At 65.2% G+C, this 18862-nt stretch overlaps 1 protein-coding gene across 1 annotated transcript in view; it reads right to left on the bottom strand.

Annotated features, from left to right (window-relative positions):
* LOC137466163 (ryanodine receptor 1-like) overlaps positions 1 to 18862 on the bottom strand; it is a 50000-nt gene that overhangs the window by 18656 nt on the left and 12482 nt on the right. Inside the window, 23 exon segments of the mRNA XM_068178017.1 lie at positions 666 to 858; positions 1957 to 2100; positions 2993 to 3070; positions 3730 to 3870; positions 4134 to 4223; positions 5131 to 5209; positions 5956 to 6119; positions 6949 to 7089; positions 7190 to 7280; positions 7859 to 8079; positions 8907 to 9076; positions 9476 to 9596; positions 9699 to 9810; positions 10703 to 10883; positions 11567 to 11702; positions 12249 to 12343; positions 12834 to 12966; positions 13040 to 13154; positions 14047 to 14320; positions 15148 to 15291; positions 15530 to 15641; positions 16229 to 16429; positions 17121 to 18132. Coding sequence (XP_068034118.1) covers positions 666 to 858; positions 1957 to 2100; positions 2993 to 3070; positions 3730 to 3870; positions 4134 to 4223; positions 5131 to 5209; positions 5956 to 6119; positions 6949 to 7089; positions 7190 to 7280; positions 7859 to 8079; positions 8907 to 9076; positions 9476 to 9596; positions 9699 to 9810; positions 10703 to 10883; positions 11567 to 11702; positions 12249 to 12343; positions 12834 to 12966; positions 13040 to 13154; positions 14047 to 14320; positions 15148 to 15291; positions 15530 to 15641; positions 16229 to 16429; positions 17121 to 18132 — 4148 coding nt within the window.

Here is an 18862-nt window from a genome sequence, read left to right as displayed (position 1 = left end):
GCATTTTAGAGGGATTTTGGGGGGATTGGGGGGGGGGTGGATTCTGGAGTCCCCCCAAAAACTTGGATCCCTCCCGGACCCCTGGCACCCCCCACTCCCCGATCCCCCTGAATTTGGGGTCTCTCCAGGGATTTTGGGGGGATTTCAGGGGCATTTTAGAGGGATTTGGGGGGGATTTGGGGGGGGGATTCTGGGAGTCCCCCCAAAACCTGGATCCCTCCTGGACCCCTGGCACCCCCCCCACTCCCCGATCCCCCTGAATTTGGGGTCTCTCCAGGGATTTGGGGGGGATTTCAGGGGCATTTTTAGAGGGATTTTGGGGGGATTGGGGGGGGGTGGATTCTGGAGTCCCCCCAAAAACTTGGATCCCTCCTGGACCCCTGGCACCCCCCACTCCCCGATCCCCCTGAATTTGGGGTCTCTCCAGGGATTTTGGGGGGATTTCAGGGGCATTTTAGAGGGATTTGGGGGGGATTTGGGGGGGGGGGTGGATTCTGGAGTCCCCCCAAAACCTGGATCCCTCCTGGACCCCTGGCACCCCCCACTCCCCGATCCCCCTGAATTTGGGGTCTCCCTGGTGTTTTTGGGGTTTTGAGCCCCTCCCAGGACCCCCAATTCCCTCCCCAGTCCCTGCGCCCCCCCCCCCCCCCACTCCCCGCTCCCACCGGGATTCCAGCTGTTCCCGGAGGGTATTTTGGGGGTCCCCGGGGGGTTTTTGGGGGGTCCCCTCACCGGGGTCACGGCGTATCCGTGCAGCTGCAGGAACTTGAGCAGCTCCTGGGCCTTCTCGCGGTCCCGCGCCTTCTCCTTGGCCGTCAGCGTGTCGTAGGGCACCAGCAGTGGGTGGGACCCCCCCCCCTGCGCCCCAAATCAGCCTTGGAGCCCCCAAATCAACTTGGAACCCCCGAGATCACACCCTGAACCCCCCCTGCGCCCCAAATCAGCCTTGGAGCCCCCAAATCAACTTGGAACCCCCCAAATCACACCCTGAACCCCCCCAAATCACACCCTGAGCCCCCCCTGCGCCCCAAATCAGCCTTGGAGCCCCCAAATCACACCCTGAGCCCCCCCCAAATCACACCCTGACCCCCCCCCAAATCACACCCTGAACCCCCCTCCTGTGCCCCCAAATCAGCCTTGGAGCCCCCAAATCAACTTGAACCCCCCAGATCACACCCTGAGCCCCCCCAAATCACACCCTGAACCCCCCTCCTGTGCCCCCAAATCAGCCTTGGAGCCCCCAAATCAAACTTGAACCCCCCAGATCACACCCTGAACCCCCCCCAAATCACACTCTGAGCCCCCCACTGCGCCCTAAATCAGGCTTGGAGCCCCCCAAATCACACCCTGAGCCCCCCCAAATCACACCCTGAGCCCCCCAAATCACACCCTGAACCCCCCCAAATCACACCCTGAACCCCCCTCCTGTGCCCCAAATCAGCCTTGGAGCCCCCAAATCACACCCTGAGCCCCCCCAAATCACACCCTGAGCCCCACAAATCACACCCTGAACCCCCACAAATCACACCCTGAGCCCCCCAAATCACACCCTGAACCCACCTCCTGCGCCCCAAATCAGCCTTGGAGCCCCCAAATCACATCCTGAGCCCCCCCAAATCACACCCTGAACCCCCGCCCTGCGCCCCAAATCAGCCTTGGAGCCCCCAAATCAACTTGGAACCCCCCCCAAATCACACCCTGAACCCCCCCAATCGGCACCCTGGAGCCCCCAGATTACACCCTGGACCCCCCCCAGTTTGGGGGTTTGGGGGTCTCACCCTCAGCCTCCAGCTCCCCTGGGGTTGGGGGCACCCCTGGGGTGTCCCAGGGGGTCCCCCCCATTTTGGGGAGGGGTCTCACCCTCAGCCTCCAACTCCCTTGGGGTTGGGGGCTCCCCTGGGGTGTCCCAGGGGGTCCCCCCCATTTTGGGGAGGGGTCTCACCCTTGGCCTCCAACTCCCTTGGGGTTGGGGGCACCCCTGGGGTGTCCCAGGGGGTCCCCCCCGAATTGGGGAGGGGTCTCACCCTTGGCTTCCAGCTCCAGCTTCTTCTTGCGGCCCCAGGTGTTGTGGTAGTTCTCAGCCAACTGCTCCGCCATGGCCTGGGGGGTTTTGGGGGGATTTGGGGGGGATTCAGGGGGGGTTTGGGGGCGGTTTTTGGGGAATTCGGGAGGGTTTGGGGGGATTTGGAGGGGTCTTGGGGGGATTTGGGGTGGTTTGGAGGGAACTGGGGGGGGTTTCGGGTGGTTTTAGGGGGATTTGGGGGGACTTGGAGGGGTTTTAGGGAGATTGGGGGATTTGGGGTGGTTTTAGGGGGGTTGGGGTGGTTTAGGGGGGGTTTTGGGGGGCCACCCCCGGGGTGTACCCCAGGGAACACAGGGGGGACACTGGGGGACACTGGGTGACACTGGGGGACACTGGGTGACACTGGGGTGACACTGGGGTGACACTGGGGGGTCACTGGGGGGACACTGGGGGTGACACTGGGGGAAACTGGGGGGACACTGGGGGCACTGGGGGTGACACTGGGGGGCACTGGGGTGACACTGGGTGACAGTGGGGGTGACACTGGGGGGCACTGGGGGGCACTGGGTGATACTGGGGGGCACTGGGGGGCACTGGGGGACACTGGGGTGACACTGGGGGACACTGGGGGACACTGGGGGGGCACTGGGGTGACACTGGGGGGCACTGGGGGTGACACTGGGTGACAGTGGGGTGACACTGGGGGGCACTGGGGGGCACTGGGTGATACTGGGGGGCACTGGGGGGCACTGGGGGACACTGGGGTGACACTGGGGTGACACTGGGGGACACTGGGGGACACTGGGGGGCACTCGGGTGACACTGGGGGGCACTGGGTGACACTGGGGGACACTGGGGGGCACTGGGGTGACACTGGGGTGACACTGGGGGGCACTGGGGGCACTGGGGTGACACTGGGGTGACACTGGGGTGACACTGGGGGGCACTGGGGGGCACTGGGATCCTCACCTGCAGCTCCCGGGACAGGGTGACCCCACTCAGGTCCACGGGCTGGGGGCTGTACCCGTGGGAGGGGTCGTAGGTGGCCTGGGGGGGGGGGCAGGGACATGGTGGGGGGGGGGGGGGTCAGGGGCACCCCAATATTTTGGGGTCTCCCTTCCCCACCCCATTGACCCCCCCCCCACCTCCCCCCAGGTGATTTTGGGGGTGCCCCACACCCCTGACCCCACCCTCCACCTCCCCCCAGGTGACTTTGGGGTGCCCCACACCTCCCCCCAGGTGATTTTGGGGTGCCCCACACCTCCCCCCAAGGTGTTTTTGGGGTGCCCCACACCCCTGACCCCACCCTCCACCTCCCCCCAGGTGATTTTGGGGTGCCCCACAGCTCCCCCCAAGGTGTTTTTTGGGGTGCCCCACACCCCTGACCCCACCCTCCACCTCCCCCCAGGTGACTTTGGGGTGCTCCACACCTCCCCCCAAGGTGTTTTTTGGGGTGCCCCACACCTCCCCCCAGGTGATTTTGGGGTGTCCCACACCTCCCCCCAGGTGACTTTGGGGTGCCCCACACCTCCCCCCAGGTGACTTTGGGGTGTCCCCCAGCTCCCCCCAAGGTGTTTTTGGGGTGCCCCACACCCCTGACCCCCACCCTCCACATCCCCCCAGGTGACTTTGGGGTGCCCCACACCTCCCCCCAGGTGATTTTGGGGCGCCCCACACCTCCCCCCAAGGTGTTTTTGGGGTCCCACCTGGGCGTTCTGGGAGATTTTTCGGGTTTTCTTCTTCTCCGTGCGCTCGTCCTCCCCCTCGCGCGCCTTCTCCACCGTCCACTCCCAGGCCAGCATGGCCTTGAGGGACTCCTTGATGGGCCACCGGTAAATCTCCTTGTCCTGGGGGGTCGGGGGGGGTCAGGGGGCACCCCAAAATCCGGGGGTTTGGTGGGGGTCCCATGAGGAGGAGGAGGGAAGGGGTTGGGGACTCCCAGCGTGGCCTTGAGGGACTCCTTGGTGGCCACTGGGAGACCTCCAGGTCCTGGGGGGTCTGGGGGTGTCCCCCCGGGTTTGGGGGGGTCCCTCTGGGTTTGGGGGGTGTCCCCCCGGGTTTGGGGGGTCCCTCTGGGTTTGGGGGGGTCCCGGGGGGGGTCCCGTGGTACCTTCTCAGAAAAGGTTTTGTAGGGTCTCAGCATCGGGTGGGTTTTGGCTTCTTCGTCCACGGTCTCCCCAAAAGTCCAGTTGTTCTGGATCTGGGGGTGGGGGGACACAAGTCAGGGGGGGCTCGGGGACATCGGGCTGGGGGGGACAGAGGAGATCTGGGGGGGGACAGAGGAGATTTGGGGGGGACACCCAGGGGTGAGGGTCCCGGGTGCTCCGTGGAGCTGGAGCAGCTCCGGGGTTGTGCAGATCTGGGGGGGCTCAGAGGGGCTGGAGGGGTCCCACGGGTCTGGGGGGGGTCCCAGGGGTGTCTGGGGGGTCCCAGGGGTGTCCCACGGGTCTGGGGGTGTCCCATGGGTCTGGGGGGGTCCCAGGGGTGTCCCACGGGTCTGGGGGTGTCCCATGGGTCTGGGGGGGTCTCAGGGGTGTCTGGGGGTGTCCCGGAGGTGTCTGGGGAGGTTCCAGGGGTGTTCCATGGGTCTGGGGGGGGTCTCAGGAGTGTCCCATGGGTCTGGGGGGGTCCCAGGGGTGTCCGGGGGTGTCCCAGAGGTGTCTGGGGGGTCCCAGGGGTGTCCCACGGATCTGGGGGGGGTCTCAGGGGTGTCCGGGGGTGTCCCGGAGGTGTCTGGGGGGTCCCAGGGGTGTCCCAAGGATCTGGGGGGTCCCAGGGGTGTCTGGGGGTGTCCCGGAGGTGTCTGGGGGGGTCCCAGGGGTGTCCCACGGATCTGGGGAGGTCCCAGGGGTGTCCCACGGGTCTGGGGGTGTCCCATGGGTCTGGGGGGGGTCCCAGGGGTGTCTGGGGGTGTCCCGGAGGTGTCTGGGGGGGTCCCAGGGGTGTCCCACGGGTCTGGGGGGGTCCCATGGGTCTGGGGGGGTCCCAGGGGTGTCCGGGGGGTGGTCCCGGAGGTGTCTGGGGGGTCCCAGAGGTGTCCCACGGGTCTGGGGGGGGTCTCAGGGGTGTCCGGGGGGTGGTCCCGGAGGTGTCTGGGGGGTCCCCACCTTGTCGAAGGCCCACTTCTCGTGCGTGTACTCGGCGTATTTGTTGATGAAACCGTCGAGCTTCTCGGGGATGATGACACTGGGGGGGACACGGGGGGACACCGGGGTCAGGGGGGGACACCGGGGTCAGGGGGCACACAGGGGGACACGGGGAGACACCTGGGTCAAGGGGGACACGAGGATGAGGATGGATGAACCCCGTGGGGGCCTGGGTGGGGTTGGGGGGTTTGGGAGAGGGTGGGGGTCTCCATGAGGACGAGGATGGATGAGGATGGGGGCTCTCCACAAGGGATGGATGGATGGATTGAGGAGGGGTCTCCATGAGGATCTGGAGGAGGATGGGTGGGGTTGGGGGGTCTCCATGAGGATGGATGGGGTTGGGGGGCTCTGGATGAGGAGGGATAGGGTTGGGGGTTTCCATGAGGATCTGGAGGAGGATGGGTGGGGTTGGGGGGGTCTCCATGAGGATGGACGGGGTTGGGGGGCTCTGGATGAGGAGGGATAGGGTTGGGGGGTCTCCATGAGGATCTGGATGAGGATGGGTGGGGTTGGGGGGTCTCCATGAGGATCTGGGTGGGGTTGGGAGCTCTGGATGAGAAGGGATGGGGTTGGGGGGGTCTCCATGAGGATCTGGAGGAGGATGGGTGGGGCTGGGGGGTCTCCATGAGGATGGACAGGGTTGGGAGCTCTGGATGAGGAGGGATGGGGTTGGGGGGTCTCCATGAGGATCTGGATGGGGTTGGGTGGGGTTGGGGGGTCTCCATGAGCACAGATGGGGTCGGGGGGGCTCCTGCTGGCACAGGGAGGGGTCTGTGGGAGCCCTACTTGAGGGTCTCAACAGGTTTGGGGTCGAAGTTGCCCTCGGCGTCCACCGAGGCCTTCTTCTCGGTGCGGGACGAGTAGCTGGCGTCCACGTAGTCGGGCGGGAGCGCGCCGGCGATGGCGCAGAGACACGGCATGGCCAGCTTGTAGAGCTCGGCCTCGAACTTCTGCAGGGACAGGGTGTCACCGGTGCCACCAGGGCCACCAGCCTCATGACACCACAGTCACCAGCCCCACGTTCCCTCAGTGTCATCATCCGTGTCACCAGTGTCACCAGCCCTGTGGCAGCAGGGCCACCATCTCCATGTTCTCCCAATGCCATCGTCCTTGTGTCCCCAGTGTCACCAGCCCTGTGGCAGCAGGGCCACCATGCCCATGTCCATGTCCCCAGTGTCACCAACCCCACGTTCCCTCAGTGTCATCATCCCTGTGTCCCCAGTGTCACCAGCCCTGTGGCAGCAGGGCCACCATCTCCATGTTCTCCCAATGCCATCGTCCTTGTGTCCCCAGTGTCACCAGCCCTGTGGCAGCAGGGCCACCATGCCCATGTTCATGTCCCCAGTGTCACCAGCCCCACGTTCCCTCAGTGTCATCATCCCTGTGTCACCAGTGTCACCAGCCCCGTGTCCCCAGTGTCACCATCTCCATGTTCTCCCAATGCCATCGTCCTTGTGTCCCCAGTGTCACCAGCCCTGTGGCAGCAGGGCCACCATGCCCATGTCCATGTCCCCAGTGTCACCAACCCCACGTTCCCTCAGTGTCACCACCCCCATGTTCCCCCCATCTCCATCCCCATGTCCCCATCGTTCCCATGTCCCCATCACCCCCAGCTCCGTGTCCCGATGTCCCCGCTGTCCCCACATCCTCACCACCCTCACGTCCCCACCCCAACATCTCCACATCCCCCATTCCCACGTTCCCACCACCGCCAGACCCAGGTGTGTCCCTGAGGTGTGTGTCCCCCCCCCCAGGTGTGTCACCCCCCTGTGACCCCACCTTGTGCGCCAGGGAGTCGAAGATGCCCCAGAAGAGCTTCCTGGTGAGGTGCAGCTCCTCCTCGGAGCTGACGCCCATGTTGGGCCACCCGCTGGGCAGGCAGTAGTACCTCCAGCAGCGCTCGTAGTGGTTGGTCAGCAGCTGGGGGGGCATGGGCGGTCACTCTGGGGGGGTCAGGGCACGGGGGAAAGCACAGGGACCCCGCCGGGGCTCACCTTGAGGGGCATCTTGGCGAACTCACCTTGAGGGGCATCTTGGCGAACTCGTTGAGGATGGGGACGTCGAAGACGAGGCGGCGCAGGAGGTGCTGCAGCATCGAGGGGCGGATGTACCTGGCGGGGGGAAATGGGGGTCAGGGGGGTCTGGGGGTTTGGGGTTCACCTGAGAGCACCGTGAGACACTTGGTGGGGTCACGCTGGGCCTCGGGGTGGGACACGGTGATTGGTTGGCCGTGGGATTGGCTTGACCGTGACAGTTGAGTTGATCATGGTGGTTGTGTTGGCCTTGAGGGTTGGGTTGGCCATGGCAGTTGAGTTGGCCTTGAGGGTTGAGTTTACCATGGCAGTTGAGTTGGCCATCGTGGTTGAGTTGACCATGGCGGTTGGGTTGGCCATGGCGGTTGAGCTGACCACAAGGGTTGGGTTGGCCATGGGGGTTGGGTTGGCCATGGCGGTTGAGCTGACCACAAGGGTTGGGTTGGCCATGGCGGTTGAGTTGACCATGGCGGTTGGGTTGGCCATGGCGGTTGAGTTGACCATGGCGGTTGAGTTGACCATGGCGGTTAGGTTGGCCATGGTGGTTGAGTTGACCATGGCGGTTGAGTTGGCCATGGCGGTTGGGTTGGTTCTGGGGACAGATGCAGACCCGTGGGGGGCACGGTGCCATTTTGGGGCCCAATTCGGGGTCCCACCTGCAGAGGGCCATGAGGCACTCCTCGATGGCGTCGCGCTGGGCCTTGGTGAGGGCGCGGCCGCGCGACAGGCGGTAGATGGTGTGCAGCATGGAGTCCACCATGATGGCGCGGTGCTCGGTGCCCGCGAAGAGCGGCGCGCACTTGGTGATGAGCGGCATCACCGCCAGGCACAGGTACCGGTTCAGCGCCAGCGCCATCTCCGTCGTGCTGAACGTCGCCTGGGGGGCACACGGGGGGGGTCACGGGGTGGGGACACACCCTGAGGGGACGTGGGGACATGGGGCAGAGCTGGCCCATGGGGGGAGTTTGGGGATCGCTCCCATGGGGGAGATCTGGGGGATCAAACAGGGAAGATTGGGGCGACCCCAAATCCATCCCATAGGGGAGATCTGGGGGATCCCACACCCATCCCATGGGGGAGATCTGGGGGATCAAACAGGGAAGATTGGGGCGACCCCAAATCCATCCCATAGGGGAGATCTGGGGGATCCCACACCCATCCCATAAGGGAGATCTGGGGGATCAAACAGGGAAGATTGGGGCGACCCCAAATTCATCCCATAGGGGAGATCTGGGGGATCCCACACCCATCCCATGGGGGAGATCTGGGGGATCAAACAGGGAAGATTGGGGCGACCCCAAATCCATCCCATAGGGGAGATCTGGGGGATCCCACACCCATTCCATGGGGGAGATCTGGGGGATCAAACAGGGAAGACTGGGGCGACCCCAAATCCATCCCAAAGGGGAGATCTGGGGGATCCCACACCCATCCCATAGGGAACATTTGGGGGACCCCACACCCACCCCATAGGGAGTATTTGGGGGACCCCACACCCACCCCATAGGGAGTATTTGGGGGACCCCACACCCATCCCATAGGGAGTATTTGGGGGACCCCACACCCATCCCATAGGGAGTATTTGGGGGACCCCACACCCACCCCATAGGAGGGAACAGGGCTGACCCAAGGCCCCTGCTGCAGGTCCAAGGGACCCTGTAGGGAGTTTTGGGGAGCCCCGGGGGGTTTCGGGGTGCCCCTCACCGTGTCCAGCGAGGCGGCCGCGCGCATGTCGGGCAGGAATCCCACTTCCAGCACGTGGAGCAGGAACTCCTGGTTCTGCACCCCATAAACGCGGTCCAGGAACAGCACCATGGGCGCCTTGTGCTCGGGGACGAAGCTGGCGGCCATACGGGGCTCCACCACGTTCCCATCTACGGGACCCCAAAACTCAGGGCACCCCAAAACTCCCCAAACAGCCGCAAACCCTAAACCAGCTGGGAATCCCCCCGCAAATCCTGGCATCCCCAGAGCCCCCCAGCCCGGCTGGTGGCCATGGAGTGCTCCACCACACTGTTGTCACCCCAAAATCTGTGCCCCCCCTCCCCAGTCTATCTAGACACCCCCAAAAATGTGTGTGCTCCCCCTACCCCATTGCTCCCCCATATTTGGGTACCCCCCCCCAGATTTTGAGTCCCTTACCCCCAGTTTTGGGCCCCGCCACATCCATCACCAGGATCTGCAGGGGGAGGCTGATGACCCCCACATTTTGGGGTGCCCCCCATCCCAGTGACCCCCCCCCCCGCCCCCCAGATTTGGGGACCCCTCCCCACCTTTTCCCAGCGCCGGGATCTGCAGGGGGAGGCTGATGATCCCCACCAGGTCCTCGAGCGGGACGAGCGAGCGCAGGATGGCCCGGATCCGCAGGGCCTCCCCCTTCCCCGCCTGGATCAGCTGTGGGGGTCACACGGGGTGGAGGGGGGGGGGGGGGTCACACCCCGAGTCCTGACCCCCCCAGGACCCCCCTGAGCCCCCCCAAAGCCCCCAGGTCCGTACGTGCATCTCGGGGGCACAGCGGCCCAGCAGGTCGATGAGGGCGGCGTAGAAGGACATGATGGCGTGGCCCAGGTGCACCCGGTTCTCCTCGGGGGGCTCCTCGGGCCCAAACCTGGGGGGAAGCGGGGGGTCAGGGGGGTCAGGGGGTCACCCTGGGGTCCCCCCAGGCCATCCCCAGTATCGGCATCTTCACCCCACCCCATCTTCATCCCCCTTCCATTCACGGCTCGATGCCCACTCCGTCCTGTCTTCATCCTCACTTGCATTTCTTGTCACGCCCATGTCATCCCCATCCTCATCCTCATCCTCATCCTCATCCTCATCCTCATCCTCACCCCAATCCCATCCCCATCCCCATTCCCAATTCCATTCCCATTCCCATTCCCAACTTCATCTAATACCAGTCCCATTGCTAATCCCACCCCCACCCAATCCCAATCCCATTCCCAACACCATTCCCCCATCCCAATCCCATTCCCAATCCCACTCCTGGTGCTCACAGCCTTCTCTCCCTGCGGCCGCTGGGCCCGTCCCTGGCGGGGTCCCCATCCCAACCCCATTCCCAACCCCAGCCAGTCCCATTCCCAATCCCATTCCCAATCCCACCCAATCCCAATCCCAATCCCACTCCTGGTGCTCACGGCCTCCTCACCCTGCGGCCGCTGGGCCCGTCCCATGCCGGGTCACCATCCCAACCCCACTCCCAATCCCATTCCCAACCCCATCTAATCCCATCCCAATCCCATCCCAGTCCCACCCAATCCCATCCCAATCCCCATTCCCAATCCCATTCCTATTCCCAGTCCCAATCCCAGTCCCGGTGCTCACGGCCTCCTCTCCCTGCGGCCGCTGGGCCCATCCCATGCCGGGTCACCATCCCAACCCCACTCCCAATCCCATTCCCAACCCCATCTAATCCCATCCCAGTCCCACCCAATCCCATCCCAATCCCCATTCCCAATCCCATTCCTATTCCCAGTCCCAATCCCAGTCCCGGTGCTCACGGCCTCCTCTCCCTGCGGCCGCTGGGCCCGTCCCGTGCCGGGTCCTGGGCGATGCTCAGGGCGTCCTGGATGGCGGCCAGCAGCCCGCTGCCCCCCTCGCCCCGCAGCGCCGGCCCGAAGCACTCAGGCCGTCGGATCAGCAGCCGCACCACCACGTTGGCGTTCTCCTCCACGCTCTCCCCTGGGGATCAGGGCCCCCAAAGTCACAGGGACACCCCAGAATTCCCAAAACACAAACCCAAAAAAATCCCTAAAACCCCTAAAACGGGGAGTCCCGGATCAGCAGCCGCACCACCACGTTGGCGTTCTCCTCCACGCTCTCCCCTGGGGATCAGGGCCCCCAAAGTCACAGGGACACCCCAGAATTCCCAAAACACAGACCCAAAAAATCCCTAAAACCCCTAAAACGGGGAGTCCCGGATCAGCAGCCGCACCACCACGTTGGCGTTCTCCTCCACGCTCTCCCCTGGGGATCGGGGCCCCCAAAGTCACAGGGACACCCCAGAATTCCCAAAACACAGACCCAAAAAATCCCTAAAACCCCTAAAACGGGGAGTCCCGGATCAGCAGCCGCACCACCACGTTGGCGTTCTCCTCCACACTGTCCCCTGGGCAACGGGGCCCCAGAAGTCACAGGGACCCCTAAAAGGGACAGAAGGGGACAGGGGGACACCTGAGGGACACCTGGAGGACACCTGGGGGACACTCGGGGGTCTCTCACCAGTGACAAAGATGGCAAAGCACAGGAAGTCGAGGCAGTGCTGCCAGGGGGGGCAGAGGGGGACATGGGGACCCCCTTAAGGGGACCTGGGGACACCTGGGGAACACCTGGGGGACACCTGGGTGACAGCCGGGGTCTCTCACCGTTGACGAAGACGGCGAAGCGCAGGAAGTCCAGGTACTTCTCCCCCCCGCAGGGGTTCCAGCCGATGTCGGGGTAGCCCTTGGCCAGCAGCATGGGGCAGCTCTGCAGCCCACAGCTCGCCAGGTAGGTCACCACCTGCCCCAGGGGACACCCGGGGACACCAGGGGACATCAGGGGACATCAGGGGACACGGGGGGACACGGGGGACATGGAGGGACACAGAGGGTTTTGGGGTACAGCAGCGCCAGGCAGCTCTGCAGCTTGCCAGGTAGGTCACCACCTGCCCCAGGGGACACCCGGGGACACCAGGGGACATCAGGGGACATCAGGGGACACGGGGGGACACGGGGGACATGGAGGGACACAGAGGGTTTTGGGGTACAGCAGCGCCAGGCAGCTCTGCAGCTCGCCAGGTAGGTCACCACCTGCCCCAGGGGACACCCGGGGACACCAGGGGACATCAGGGGACATCAGGGGACACGGGGGGACACGGGGGACATGGAGGGACACAGAGGGTTTTGGGGTACAGCAGCGCCAGGCAGCTCTGCAGCTCGCCAGGTAGGTCACCACCTGCCCCAGGGGACACCCGGGGACACCAGGGGACATCGGGACACACAAGGGACACAGAGGGTCATGGGGGGACACGGGGGGGACACGGAGGGGACACGGGGCTGTCCCCACCTTCTCCAGGTCCTGCTCCTTGAGGGCCAGCGCCAGCTCGTTGTTGTCGATGACGGATGCGGCCGCCACGTCCAGGGGCGTGGAGCCCTGCATGCCTTGGGGACAACGGGGACATCAGGGGACACCGGGGGACAGAGTGGGGGGGCAGAGACCCCCCCCCCAACTTCAAGGTGTCCTAAAGGACCCCCCAAGAGGACTGGAGGGGACAGAGGTGACAAGGAGGGGTGGCAGGGAGTACCAGGGGGTGGTGAGAGCCCAGGTGGGGGTGGCAGGAAGGGGACAGGGGGTGGCAGGGAGGGGACAGGGGTGGCACTGGGGACACGGAGGGGGTCCCGGGAGGGTTTTGGGGTGTCTCACCCAGCCCGATGCCGCTGTTCTCCAGCAGGTAGCCCAGGTGGGAATGGCAGGGAGGGGACAGGGGTGGCACTGGGGACACGGAGGGGGTCCCGGGAGGGTTTTGGGGTGTCTCACCCAGCCCGATGCCGCTGTTCTCCAGCAGGTAGCCCAGGTGGGAATGGCAGGGAGGGGACAGGGGTGGCACTGGGGACACGGAGGGGGTCCCGGGAGGGTTTTGGGGTGTCTCACCCAGCCCGATGCCGCTGTTCTCCAGCAGGTAGCCCAGGTGGTCGAACATGGAGCGCTGGTTCTGGCGGCTGATGCGGCAGAAGTAGCAGAGGAAGCGGCAGCAGTTGGTCACCATCTTGGGGAAGCGGATCTCCTGGGGGGCACCGGGGGGTCAGGGGAGCTCCGGGGAGGGGTCCCTAGGGGGGCACCCGGGGGTGGGGGCTCACCTTGGACTCGCCGCCGCCCAGCACGCTGACCATCACCTGCATCACGGTCTCGTGCATGCCCAGAGCCCGCATCAGGTTGGGGTGCTGGTAGAACACCTTGTTGTTCATGATGTTCCTGGGGGGGCACAGGGAGGGTCACCGACCTGGGGGGCTGGGAGGGGGTTATGGGGTGCTCAGGGAGAGATTTGGGGGGTTTGGGGGGGGTTAGGGGGTGTTCAGGGGCAGATTTAGGGGGGTTGGGGGGTTATGGGGTGTTGAGGGGCAGATTTTGGGGGTTTGGGGGGTTAGGGGGTGTTCAGGGGCAGATTTAGGGGGGTTGGGGGGTTATGGGGTGTTGAGGGGCAGATTTTGGGGGTTTGGGGGGTTAGGGGGTGTTCAGGGGCAGATTTTGGGGGTTTGGGGGGTTAGAGGGTGTTCAGGGGCAGATTTTAGGGGGGTTGGGGGGGTTATGGGGTGTTCAGGGGCAGATTTTGGGAGTTTGGGGGGTTAGGGGGTGTTCAGGGGCAGATTTTGGGGATTTAGGGGGAGATTTGGGGTGCTCAGGGGGTTCTCAGGGTGCTGGATAGGGACTGGGGGTGACTTGTATGGGGACACAGGGTGACACAAGGAGGACACAGCGGGACACAAGGGTGACACAGGAGGACATGGGGACACAAAGAAGGACACAAGGAGGACACAGAGGGACACAAGGAGGACACAGGGTGACCCAGAGAAGACACAGAGGGACACAAGGAGGACACAGAGGGACACAGGGTGACACAGGAGGTCACAGAGTGACCCAGAGAGGACACAGGGGGACACAAGGAGGACACAGGGTGACCCAGAAAAGACACAGAGGGACACAGGGGGACACAAGGAGGACACAAGGAGGACACAGAGAGGACCCAGGGGGACACAGAAGGACACAAGTAGGACACAGGGGGACACAAGGAGGACACAGAGAGGACACAAGGAGGACACAAGGAGGACACAGGGGGACACAGGAGGACCGAGAGAGTCCCACGCACCCGATGCTCTGGATCATGAGGTTCTCCTCCTCGGGGCCCATCTGCACGATGAGCAGCGAGCGGATCTGGCCCAGGCACTCGAGCAGGGCCGTGGTGTCGGGCACCGAGGTGGCACTGATGGCGTAAGCCTTGGGCAAGGCCCGGCCCAGCTCGCCCAGCGCGTCGTACTGCCGGTGCAGCAGGCTGAACATGGCCCGGACCAGCGCCGGGCTCTGGATGAACGACTCCTGGGCCCAGTGCACCATGGTCTGCGAGATCAGCTCCTGCAGCGTGCCTGGGGACAATGGGGACAGTGGGGACATCAGGGACACTGGGGACATTGGGGATATTGGGGACAATGGGGACATTGGGGACATTGGGGACATTGGGGACATTGGGGACACAGTGACTCCTGGGCCCAGTGCACCATGGTCTGCGAGATCAGCTCCTGCAGCGTGCCTGGCATTGGGGACAAACACGGACAAAGGGGACACTGGGGACACTGGGGACACTGGGGACATCGGGGACACTGGGGACATTGGGGACATTGGGGACATTGGGGACACTGGGGACATCGGGGTTATTGGGGACACAGTGACTCCTGGGCCCAGTGCACCATGGTTTGTGAGATCAGCTCCTGCAGCGTGCCTGGGGACAATGGGGACAGTGGGGACATCAGGGACACTGGGGACATCGGGGACATCGGGGACATCGGGGACACAGTGACTCCAGTGCCCCATGGTCTGCCAGATCAGCTCCTGCAGTGTGCCTGGGGACAATGGGGACAGTGGGGACATCAGGGACACTGGGGACATCGGGGACATTGGGGACATTGGGGACATTGGGGACATTGGGGACACAGTGACTCCAGTGCCCCATGGTCTGCCAGATCAGCTCCTGCAGCGCTGCCACCTTGGGGACACCTTGGCCAGCGCCTTGGGGACAATTTCGCTGTGTCCTGGTGACATCTTGGTTGGCACCTTGGGGACACCTTGGCCAACTCCTTGGGGACACCTTGGCCAACTCTTTGGGGACACCTTGTGTGTCACCCTGATGCCACCTTGGCCGTGTCCTGGACACAGCTGAGTGTCCCTGTCCCCACCGCCCTGTCCCCCTCCTTACTGGGCACCGGGGGCTCCTCGGGGGGGGTCTCCTCCTCCTTGGGGGGGCCCCGGACCCCCACCACCTTCTGCACCAGCCCCAGCAGCCGCTGCCGCAGCGACGTCTCCTCCTCCTCCTCCTCTTCCTCCTCCGTCAGCTCAACGCCTGGGGGACACAGGGGTGTCACAGGGGCGTCCCGGTGTCCCCGTGTCCCCAAGGGGGGGCCTCAGGGTCCCTGGATGGGAGTCCCTGTGCTCCCAGGGGTCTCTGGGGTCCCAGAATGGGGGTCCCAGTTCCACTGGGGAGATCCCAGTTCCCCTGGGGGTGTCCCCACACCCAGGGGGTTTCCCCATATCCAAGGGGGTGTCCCCAAGCCCAGGGGGTGTCCCTGTCCCCCCCTCACCGCAGTGGGCCAGCAGGTCATTGTGGAAGTCCAGCAGCTCGTCCCGGATGTCCCCAGGCACCGGACACTCCTCATCCTCGGCCCCTCCCTTGTACTGCATCAGCATGTTGATCTGGGGACACGGGGACACGGGGACATGGGGACATGGGGACACGGGGACACGGCAGGACAAGGGGACACGGGGACATGGGGACACGGCAGGACACGGGGACACGGGGACACGGGGACACGGGGACACGGCAGGACACGGGGACACGGCAGGACAAGGGGACACGGGGACACGGGGACATGGGGACATGGGGACACGGGGACATGGGGACATGGGGACACGGGGACATGGGGACACGGGGACACAGGGACACGGGGACATGGGGACATGGGGACACGGGGACACGGCAGGACACGGGGACACGGCAGGACACGGGGACACAGGGACACGGGGACACGGGGACACGGCAGGACATCCCTGTTCTCCCACCCAAGGCTGTGTCCCCAGCGGTGTCCCCAAGGTGTCCCTGCAGTGTCCCCATGCTGTCCCCACGGTGTCACACACACATCCCTGTTCTCCCACCCAAGGCTGTGTCCCCATGCCATCCCTACCATGTCCCTGCAGTGTCCCCGCGCTGTCCCCATGCTGTGCCCACACTGTCCCCACTCTGTCCCCACTCTGTCCCCACAGTGTCCCCACGCTGTCCCCACCTGCTCCTGCGGGGGCGAGCGGAACTCGCGGGTGCGCCGGGCGGTCTCTGCGGCTGACATGGTCAGTGCCCGCATCAGGCGGCCGTAGCGGCGCCGCTGGTCCCGCTGCAGCCGCTGCACGTGGCGCTCCGAGAAGGCCACGATGGCCTCCACGCGGTGCTGCAGCTCCCGCTCGCACAGGTGCTGCAGCAGGTGGCACATCTGCGGGGACACGGGGACATCGGGGACATCAGGGACGTCAGGGACGTCAGGGACATCGGGAATATGGGGGCATTAGGGACACAGGGACATGGGGACATTGGGGACACAGGGACATCAGGGACATCGGGGACATCGGGGACATCAGGGACGTCAGGGACATCGGGAATATGGGGGCATTAGGGACACAGGGACATGGGGACATAAGGGACACAGGGACATCAGGGACATCGGGGACATCGGGGACATCAGGGACGTCAGGGACGTCAGGGACATCGGGAACATGGGGGCGTTAGGGACACAGGGACATGGGGACATTGGGGACACAGGGACATCGAGGACATCGGGGACATCAGGGACATGGGGGCATTGGGGACAGAGGGACATGGGGACACTGGGGACACAGGGACATCGGGGACGTCAGAGTCATCGGGGACATGAGGGAGTTGGGGACATAAGGGATATCAGGGACATCAGGGACACAGGGACACTGGGGAGATGGGGGACACTGGGGACACCGTGGGGATGGGGACCCCAGGACATCACTGGGGACTGGAGATGGGGACATGGACTCCCGGGAAGGGACAAGGACACTGGGAAGGAGAGCCCAGGGAGGGGACATGCGGTGGACACGGAGAGGGGACAGCGAGGGGACGCAACCCCCATCCCTGTCCCCCCGCAGCCCCGCCCTCACCTGCAGCTTGACCGACTCCGGCAGCTTCATCTGCAGCAGCCCCTCCTCCAGCTCTTCCTCCTTCTCCTCCTCCTCCTCCTGCACCTCCCCGGCCTCAATGGCCTTCGTCCTCCTGGCCTCCTCCTCATCCTCCTCCTCCTCCTGCAGCTCTCCAGCCTCGATGGCCTTCCTCCTCCTCACTTCTTCCTCCTCCTCCTCCTCCTCCTCCTCCAGCTCTCCAGCCTCCATGGCCTTTTTCCTCCTCGCCTCCTCATCTTCCTCCTCCTCCTCCTCCTCCTCCTCGCCAGCCTCGATGGCCTTCACCCCCTCCTCCTCTTCCTCCTCCTCCTCCTCCTCTTCCTCCCGCCGTCCCTCGCCGTCCCCGAAGACGCGGGGCTCGATCATGCGGAGCACGCGCCGCACGTCGCCGTCCCCCAGCGCGCCCACCGCCAGCAGAGCCGACACCAGTTTGAGCACCGGCACCAACTGGAACTCCACGCTGCCCCCCACGGGGTCCCGGGCGTGGGGGCCCCCGCCGGCCACCGCCTCGGCCAGCATGCGCATGGCCTTGGCGCCCAGCTCGTCCAGCGGGATGGCCGGGCTGAGCGGCGCCCGCCCGCCGCCGCCCGCGGCGCGGATGAAGCAGGGCTCCGAGAAATGGGGCTGGGGTCTCAGGCAGGCGCTGGGCCCCACGCCCGGGGGTCCCGGGCAGCGCCCGCCGTCGGGGAAGAGCGCGATGGCGCGCGTGGCCTCGGTGATGGGCACGATGAACTCGGCGCTCATGGAGGAGCGGGCGCGCTGCGCCGCGTCCAGGTGCATGGCTAGCAGCAGGTCGTAGTAGCCGGCCCGCAGCGGTCCCGGCAGCTCGGGGCTCTCGATGGCGAAGAGCAGCTGGGCCTGGTCCACGTGGCTGCAGAGGGCGTGGGCCACGCGGTTGTTGCCCAGCGCGCACACGGCGCAGTAGAGCCGCAGCGTGTGGCACTGGAACTGCAGCAGGTCCTCGCGCTCCCACAGCTCCAGGATGTCGATGCACCTGCGGGGAAATGGGGGTCAGGGTGGGGGGTCCATGGGGTGGGACCCCTGGGGGGGACAGGGAATGGGGGGACACGGGGTGGGACCCATGGGAGGGTGGGAAATGGGGTTCGGGGTAGGGGGACATGGGGTGGGACCCCTGGCATGAGACCCCAGGGGAAAGGACCCCATGTCCCCCTGGGATGGAAGCCCAAGCTCTCCTGGGGCTGGGACTTTTGGGATGGGACCCCACGATCTCCTGGGGGTGACACTTTTGGGGTGAGACCCCAAGGTCTCCTGGGGATGGGACTTTTGGGGTAATTGTCCTGGGGATGGGATGTCTGAGATGAGACCCCGTGGGACAGGACCCCATGTCCCCCTGAGATGGGACCCCAAGGTCTCCTGGGGATTGGACTTCTGGGGTGAAAATCCCACGGTCCCCTGGGGAGGGGACCCCTGGGGATGAGACCCCAGGGGAGAGCACCCCATGACCCTCTGGGATGGGACCCCCAAGGTCTCCTGGGGATGAGACCCCTGGGATGGGACCCCCAAGGTCTCCTGGGGATGAGACCCCTGGGATGGGACCCCAAGGTCTCCTGGGGATGAGATCCCTGGGATGGGACCCCTCAATCTCCTGGGGCTGGGACCCTTGGGATGAGACCCCAGGGGAGAGCACCCCATGACCTTCTGGGATGGGACCCCCAAGGTCTCCTGGGGATGAGACCCCTGGGATGGGACCCCAAGGTCTCCTG

Source organism: Anomalospiza imberbis, unplaced genomic scaffold (genome assembly GCF_031753505.1).
Source record: "Anomalospiza imberbis isolate Cuckoo-Finch-1a 21T00152 unplaced genomic scaffold, ASM3175350v1 scaffold_145, whole genome shotgun sequence".
NCBI lineage: Eukaryota > Metazoa > Chordata > Aves > Passeriformes > Viduidae > Anomalospiza > Anomalospiza imberbis.
This window is presented reverse-complemented; position numbering and strand designations above follow the sequence as displayed.